The 8,344-nt window shown below is 47.7% G+C and overlaps 1 protein-coding gene across 1 annotated transcript; it reads right to left on the bottom strand.

Annotated features, from left to right (window-relative positions):
- Positions 1 to 7,097: 7,097 nt before the first annotated feature.
- On the bottom strand, positions 7,098 to 8,039 carry LOC113406639 (olfactory receptor 11A1-like). The gene has a single exon (XM_026652449.1). The coding sequence runs from the start codon at positions 8,037 to 8,039 to the stop codon at positions 7,098 to 7,100; it is 942 nt and encodes a 313-aa protein (XP_026508234.1).
- Positions 8,040 to 8,344: the final 305 nt, after the last annotated feature.

Genomic DNA, 8,344 nt, shown 5'->3' with positions numbered 1-8,344 from the left:
GATAGATAGATAGATAGATAGATAGATAGATAGATAGATAGATAGATCAACACATATTCAACCTGTGGAACTCTTTGCCAGTGGACGTTGTGAAGGTCAAGACTATAAAAGAGGGTTCAAAAAACAAACTAGGTAAGTTAATGTAGGATAGGTCCATCAATGGCTATTAGCCAGGATGGGCAGGGATGGGGTCCCTATTAAACCCTCTCTTGTCAGAAGCTGGGAAACGGTGACAGGGATGGATCACTCAATGACTGCCTGTTCTGTTCATTCCCTCTGAAGCACCTGGCTGTTGATGGACCTGTGGTCTGATCCACTATGGCCATTTGTTATGTTCTTTTATGGCTTTGTAGATTTACACCTCCCAGCTTGCTCAACACTAACTCTCCATATGGACAAGCCCTTAGGGTCCCTTTAGTCTAGAAAGTCACACTTTATTGCTTATATGTTGGGTGGAACTGGCTGAGTGGGGCTGGGAAGGGAGATGTGGAGAAAAGTTACCAGAAAAATTAGGAGAAGCCTGATTTTCGCTAAAATTCAGGCCCACAGAATTCCCCTTTAGCGGTCGAGGGAGACAGGAAGCTCTCTGATCCTCTCAACCCTCCAGCCCCCAAGAACACTGAATCATAGAATCATAGAATATTAGGGTTCAAAGGGACCTCAGGAGGTCATCTAGTTCAACCCCCTGCTCAAAGTAGGACCAATCCCCAACTAAATCATTACAGCCAGGCCTTTGTCAAGCCTGACCTTAAAAACCTCTAAGGAAGGAGATTCCACCACCTCCCTAGGTAATAACCCCCATTCCAGTGCTTCACCACCCTCCTAGTGAAAAAGGTTTTCCTAATATCCAACCTAAACCTGCCCCTCTGCAACTTGAGACCATTACTCCTTGTTCTGTCATCTGCTACCACTGAGAACAGTCTAGATCCATCCTCTTTGGAACCCCCTTTCAGGTAGTTGAAAGCAGCTATCAAATCCCCCCTCATTCTTCTCTTCTGCAGACTAAATAATCCCAGTTCCCTCAGCCTCTCCTCATAAGTCATGTGTCCAGCCCCCTAATAATTTTTGTTGCCCTCTGGACTCTTTCCAATTTTTCCACATCCTTCATTTAGTGTAGGGCCCAAAACTGGACACAGTACTGCAGATGAGGCCTCACCAATGTCGAATAGAGGGGAATGATCATGTCCCTCTATCTGCTGGTAATGCCCCTACTTTATACAGCCCAAAAAATGTCGTTAGCCTTCTTGGCAACAAAGGCACACTGTTGACTCATATCCAGCTTCTCGTCCACTGTAACTGCCTAGGTCCTTTTCTGCAGAACTGCTGCCTAGCCATTCGGTCCCTACCTAGTCTGTAGCAGTGCATGGGATTCTTTCGTCCTAAGTGCAGGACTCTGCACTTGTCCTTGTTGAACTTCATCAGTTTTCTTTTGGCCCAATCCTCTAATTTGTCTAGGTCCCTCTGTATCCTATCTCTACCCTCCAGCATATCTTCTACCACTCCTCCCAGTGTAGTATCATCTGCAAACTTGCTGAGGGTGCAGTCCAAGCAATCCTCTAGATCATTAATGAAAATATTGAACATAACCGGCCCCAGGACCGACCCTTGGGGCACTCCGCTTGATACCAGCTGCCAACTTTAGACATGGAGCCATTGATTACTACCTGTTGAGCCCGATGATGTAGCCTGCTTTCTATCCACCTTATAGTCCATTTGTCCACTTCAGGCCACTAACCCCTCTCCCTTTAAACCAGGGGTCGGCAACCTTCAGCACATGGCCCATCATGGTAATCCATTGGCAGGCCCGAGACATTTTGTTTACATTGACCGTCCCCAGTCACAGCACCTCGCAGCTTCCCGCAGTTCCCATTGGCTGGGAACAATGAACTGCGGCCACTGGGAGCTGCAGGAGGCCGTGCCTGCAGACGGTCAACGTAAACAAAATGTCTTGCGGCCCACCAGCAGATTACCCTGATGGGCCTTGTGTGCCGAAGGTTGCTGGCCCCTGCTTTAAACCCTAACCCTGAGGTCACTGTGCCTCACCCCTCTATCCAGATCCTATGTAAATCACATTGATTCAGATATGAGTGGAAATTAAAGCAGATTAAAAATTTTCAAGATGGAACATTTTTCTGACAGAAAAATATTGTTAATTAAAATGAAAAACTTGCAGGTCAATTTCAGTTAAAGTTTGTTTTAAAACAAAAAAATAATATAAATTTATAAAAATGTATATGTATATATTATATATATGATAAAATAAAACAAAAGAATACAAAACTAAAAATACAATAAAATAAAGGACAAAAACTTAAAAAAAGAAAAATACATAATATTTTTTAAACAGTAAGAAAAAGTTTTTAAAAGTGTAAAAAAATTAAAAAAAATGAAATTGAAATGTGTTCCCAGTCTGTGGGACCTGTGCTCCCAAACACACGCCAGGAGCTTTGCTGTGTGCCCCCCCTTTCTCTGCCCCTTGGGGACGGGGCTAGACAGCAGTCTCACTCCGGCCATGCGGCCACCCCAGCCTGGGAGTGAGGGGCGGCACCCTCCCGGGCTTCCGAACCCAAAGACAAAGCCTGGGGGGAACCACTCCCATTTATACTTGCTGGACACAAGGCTCTTGCTCGTGTTGTACAGGAGGCTAAGCGACCCCCCTGTTACACACTGAGCAATGATGGCTCCCTCCGTGTGGGGCAGAGGCGAGACCCTGCGCTTCAGGGCCGAGGTAGCTGGTAGACAGACCCCGCCGGAGCGGGGAATGTCGGCAGGCACCACTCTGCCTTGGACGGAGTCATCTCCACTTGAGCAAGCGAGACTCCCCGCAACTGCCAGGCACCTCTTCCGTCAGTGGAAGGTGACCCTGACACCAGGAGAGACCCCCGGGAGAGCGAGAGAGAGATGGGGTGTCCCTCAGCTGGGCCCCCTGGGGCGAGATTCAGCCCAGCCGCAGCGGGGTACACAAGGAACTAGGTGGAGAGGGGAAGGAGAGAGAGAGCCAGGCTGGAGACCTCCGGGCTTAGCTCCCCTCTCTGCACCAGCCTGAGTCCCCCCACTCAGGGCTTTTCCCAGCGTGAACCCAGCTCACACAACCTTGTGACACGGGTCCGGGCCAAGCCTTCGGAATGAGGGGAGAGAAAAGGGCAGCGCTGCCTCTGCCCGGGCTGTGCAGGGAATCACCCCGCCCTCCTGGAACTGCCCTCTGGGGACCCAGCTGGGATTGTAGCTCATTGAGGCTACGTCCTCACTACGGGGGGGGAGGGGTCATTTTAAAATATGCAAATTCAGCTACGCGAATAGCGTAGCTGAATTCGATGTATCCAAGCCGACTTACCCCACTGTGAGGACGGCGGTAAATCGACCTCCGCGGCTCCCCCGTCGACGACGCTTACTCCTACCTGCGCTGGTGGAGTACAAGCGTCAATTCGGGGATCGATTGTCACGTCCCGACGAGACGCGATAATTCAATCCCCGAGAGATCGATTTCTACCCGCCGATTCAGGCGGGTAGTGTAGACGTAGCCTGGGACTTCCAGAGCCTGGCCCCATTGCAGTTACACCATTAAAGTGAAGAGGAAAATGAGCCTTAACATAACATTTTCGTCCCAAACAGCAGAAAACAAAACAAAAACCTAAAGTTTATGGGTTTGCCTGAAAAATTTCAGTTTAGGGCATTTGGATGAAAAGTCGAACATGTTCCTGGAAAGCAGGCAGCTTCTTTGAAAGTTTGTGTTTTGTCAAACACAGTTTTCCATTAAAAAGATGTCTAGGTGGACATTTTTCGACCAGCCTTAAACCACAGAGTTTTTCTGTGCTTGGTTTTTTACAACGTGCCTATTACCAACATTACTGTGAATTTTTCTTGTCCTTTCTAACATACTCAGTGAAATGAGTTGTGGGGCAAATATTTTAAGGTAGAAAAACCTAAAGAGTTACAGCTGAGTCCAGAAACAATATTGCCCCGTCACAGGGGAGACTGAGTCCTTAAAGCCCATTAATTGCCTCTCTAAGAGGGCAGCTGGTCTCTATAAAGAGCCAGAAAGGAACCGAAAAGAGCAAGTAGAAGCTGTAGCCGAGTTTGCAGGAGACGGGCAGTGAGTACAAGGATCCTGCTGGAGACCCATGAGTAGGAGAATGGTTTGTGCTTCAAAGAACACTCCAGCTCACAAGGGCTGATGAAAACAGGCACCCAAATTTTATAGAATCTCCTAGAACTGGAAGGGACCCTGAAAGGTCATCGAGTCCAGCCCCCTGCCTTCACTAGTGGGACCAAGCACTGATTTTGCCTCAGATACCTAAGTGCCCCCCTCAAGGACTGAACTCACAACAGGCCAATGTTCAAACCACTGAGCTTATTCCTCCCCCCATCATTATTTTTATGACCGTGGATGTTAAGATTCAAAAATTTTAAAGCTTTGTATTTGTTAACACACACAGACTTGTCAACATTACACATCTAAATTTACAAAGAAAAGAAATATATCCCCTTAACTCAAATTCATAAGTAGTTCTCAAGCAGCATTTTTCTTACTTTGCCTACCTGGAAATTTTGATTATTGATGATGTCATTTTCCTCCCTGCAGTTTTGCATGTATGTGTATGATGAAATCAATGTTTATCAACATTCACTGATTAAAATCTAATCCTTACAAGCCTCTGTATATTTATGCTTTGTCTAGCAAATCCAGCATGGCTCCTTGTCTCCCACTTTGGTCAATTCCACCCAGCCAGGCCCCTCCCTTCCATGATGTTCTCCCCCACTCTGGCCATCCCCTCAAGCCATCCCCTTGCCCCACCGGTCCAGACAATTCCTCCAACAGGGCCCCTACTCCTCTAGCCAGGCTCTTCACCCCACCGCTTCAGCCAGCCAGACCTCCTTGCATCCAGCTAGGAAGAGGGAATTGGACTGTCTGGGCAAGGAGACTGGTACTGGGATGACAAGCCTTAAGCAGTGGAGACCTGGGACTGAGTGGGCAAGTAGAATGGGACTGGGACAAGGAGCCAGGGGTGGGTTTTCTGGTCTGTTATCTCCCAATTTTTAAGTGCTCAGCCATTTAGACTTTCATAATTACACCCATGTCACAGCATGTGCTTTCAGCTACATTCAGCCCAGGAGTCCTAGACTGTTGTGATATTGGAGGTATTTCAACCAACCACCACCCTACAGCTAATTTGCATGCAGCAATTTCATTGGCTGTACAGAGGGTGAATTATTTGACTCAGCTGCCTCAGTTCATGACAGCATGGGCTCTCAGTTGCTAGTAAGTATATCTACAGTTACTACATTGTAGTGTAGTAGTAATTGTAACAACAAATGGGGGACCTGGGTAGTGCAAGTAGTTCAAAAGACTGTATTGAAATGTGCCAGACTGGTATGGACTTTTGGGACAATATAAGCTCTAAGTGGGTTTCTTGGGGCATCCCTGGGGGTGGGTTAATGAAAATTGAACAATCCCAGCTATGCCCTTGATGAAGAGCGGGTAACTGGCTGGTGATTACCTGTTCCAAGGGGCCAGAGATCAAAGGCCATAGCTGCATCAAGAAACAGATGAACTGTCCAGTTGGGGTCTGATTCCTGGTTTAAAAACTGACTTGTACTTATAATGAAGGGGACAAAACCAGTTGTGGGGGTTGCAAATCTGACACTTACTACAGCCTAGACTGGAGCGTGGGGGTGATCTCTGGTAAACTTTTGGCATGCATATAGATCAGTGGTTCTCAACCTATTTATCATTGTGGGATGCATATGTGGGCCACAATGTGTTATCTGGGCCACAGGTTGAGAACCACAGCGTGTCCCCCCAGCTCCATCCCCCCACAGATCCTCTATGCCCAGTGCTTCCCAGCCAGAGGTCCCTCCACAAAGTGGGGTCAGGAGTGCAGGAACCCTGGATCCCTATATGCAGGGCGCAGCAGCAGCCTGGACACTGGGCTTGGCCACATGGGGCCAGGGCAGCCGGGCGGCAGCCCCGGATCCTGACCACGAGGGCCAGCTGGCAGCCCCAACGCTGACCCTGGACCCTCTGTGGTGCCAGCCAGGCAGCAGTGCCAGACTCCGCCATTCGGCACTGGCTGGGCAGCAGTGCCAGATCCTGCCATGTGGGGCCGGACCCTGCCATGTGGGGCCGGCCGGTGACCCCGACCCCTGGCCCTGCTTGGCCGGGCATCCCAGACCTTGCGACACTGGGTGGCCAGGCAGCTGGTAAACCAGCCCCATGCGGCCCTGCAGCCTTTAGCACACAGCTGGGCTGCAGGTGTGTGCTAATTGGGGCACATGCGACCTGCAGGCTGTGGTTTGAGAACCACTCATATAGATTCTTTTATTGTTTCTTATATGTTTTCTCTGTAATGCTTTTGCTCTAAGAATAAATGTATTTTGCTTTTTGAAGACTGGTTGGCAACTCTGGTATACACTGTTATAGCCTCTGGAGAAAGAGTTAACCACTGGTGCTCGACACTGGTCAGACCTACTGAGGTGCAGGGGACTGCAAGTTTTAACTCCCGCAGTTTAAAGAAGTGGCAACTGGGAAGCCTAAAACCTTAAATGGATGACCTCAAGGAAGGCTGGAGGTGTGGGGGAAGAGGGCCAATGGTGCATTTAACCCTGAAACTGTGACAACAACAATAAAATGTCCTCTCTATAAAGTCTAATACACAAGTATTTTAAAGCTATACATTACAGAGATTAATAACAACACATTTTACACTTATGGAAACTGAGGCACTGAGGAAGGAAGTGACTTGCAAAATGAGACTGCCAGCAGAGTCAGGACCAGTGCCAAAATCTCTTAACTGTCAGTCCTCTGTTTTAGTTACAGGGCCATTCTTAATTTACAATCAACTTCCCCAACGTTTCTCTCATTTCCAAGGGTTACAGATAGCTCCAGAAATTCTTCATCACAGGTTACTCACCAATTCCCCTAATTGTCAGGGTTTTCAAGGTCATTGCAATGTTTGTGGCTGATTTCAAAAGGGGTTAAAAAAGAAGGATGATTACCCCCAAACACCATGGTGTAGGGGGTATTGGATAGATAGATTAGATTAGATAGATAGAAGCTCCTATTCTTATTTGCATAATGTGATCTTCAATTTGCCACCCTACAAAACCATTGCTCTTAGGAGTTTCTTCACACTCTCTCGAACTTCCTGATTTCTGAGGCTGTATATGATGGGATTAAACATGGGAGTCACTGTGGTGTACAGCAGGGAGAAGACCTTGTTAAGAGCTGGCGAATCGTTTGCTGAGGGGGCCACGTACATGACAATCAGGGTCCCGTAGAAAGTGGTGACCACAATGAGGTGGGAGGAGCAGGTGGAGAAGGCCTTTTGCCTCCCGGTGGTGGAAGGGATACTCAGGATGGCCCTGAGGATGTGAGTGTAGGACACCAGGATTAAAAGAAATGGGACCATGGTTACAGCTGAGGACAAGATACAAACGGTAGTTTCGACTGAGTAGGAGTCCGTGCAGGAGAGTTTTACGAGAGGTTTGAAATCGCAGAAGAAATGGTTGATTTCATTGGGACCACAGAATGTCAGATGGGACATCACAGATACTGTTATCATGGGTATCAGAAAACCACATGCCCAGGAACCAGCTGCTAACTGGGTGCAGACCCTGCCAGTCATGACAGCTGCATAGTGCAGCGGATAGCATATAGCCAGGTACCGATCATAAGCCATCATACCAAGGAGCAAGCACTCCGTGGTTCCCAATGAACAAAAGAGGTAGAACTGTATCATGCAGCCAGGGAATGATATTATACTCTTCTCCAACAGGAAACCAAGTAGCATCCTGGGGACGATATTTGTGGTGTAGCAGATTTCCAGGAAGGACAAATTGCTGAGGAACCAGTACATGGGGGTATGAAGGCGATGCTGGGACAGAACTGTTACCACAATCAAGACATTTCCTGTGATCGTTGCAATGTAAATAATGAGAAAAGACAGAAAGAGCAGCACCTGAGACTCGCAGAGATCGGAGAATCCTAAGAGGATGAATCCGTCGATGGCTGTTTGATTTAGCCTGAGCAGTTTAGCCATGTTTGGTTTAAGAGAGGCGTCCTTGAGCCTTTGAACCTCAGTCCTGGGAGACATTGCAAGACACACTTTTGTGATCACCCTTTCATGATCAAATAATGTTATAATCATAGAATTATAAGACTGGAAGAGACCTCGAGAGGTCATCTAATTCAGTCCCCTGCACTCATAGCAGGACTAAGTATTATCTAAACCATTCCTGACAGGTGTTTGTCTAACCTGCTCTTAAAAAATCCTCAATGATGGAGATTCCACAACCTTCCTAGGCAATTTATTCCAGTGCTTAACCACCCTGACAGTTAGGAAGT

The sequence above is a fragment of the Terrapene carolina genome, unplaced genomic scaffold, assembly GCF_002925995.2.
Source record: "Terrapene carolina triunguis isolate 2854851 unplaced genomic scaffold, T_m_triunguis-2.0 Scaffold114, whole genome shotgun sequence".
Classification (NCBI taxonomy): Eukaryota; Metazoa; Chordata; order Testudines; family Emydidae; genus Terrapene; species Terrapene triunguis.
The sequence above is the reverse complement of the archived record's forward strand: the minus strand, read 5'-3'. Positions and strand labels throughout refer to the sequence as shown.

Excerpts from the sequence above, each read along its gene's own strand:
- LOC113406639 (XM_026652449.1), bottom strand. The coding sequence starts at position 8,039 with ATGGCTAAACTGCTCAGGCTAAATCAAACAGCCATCGACGGATTCATC.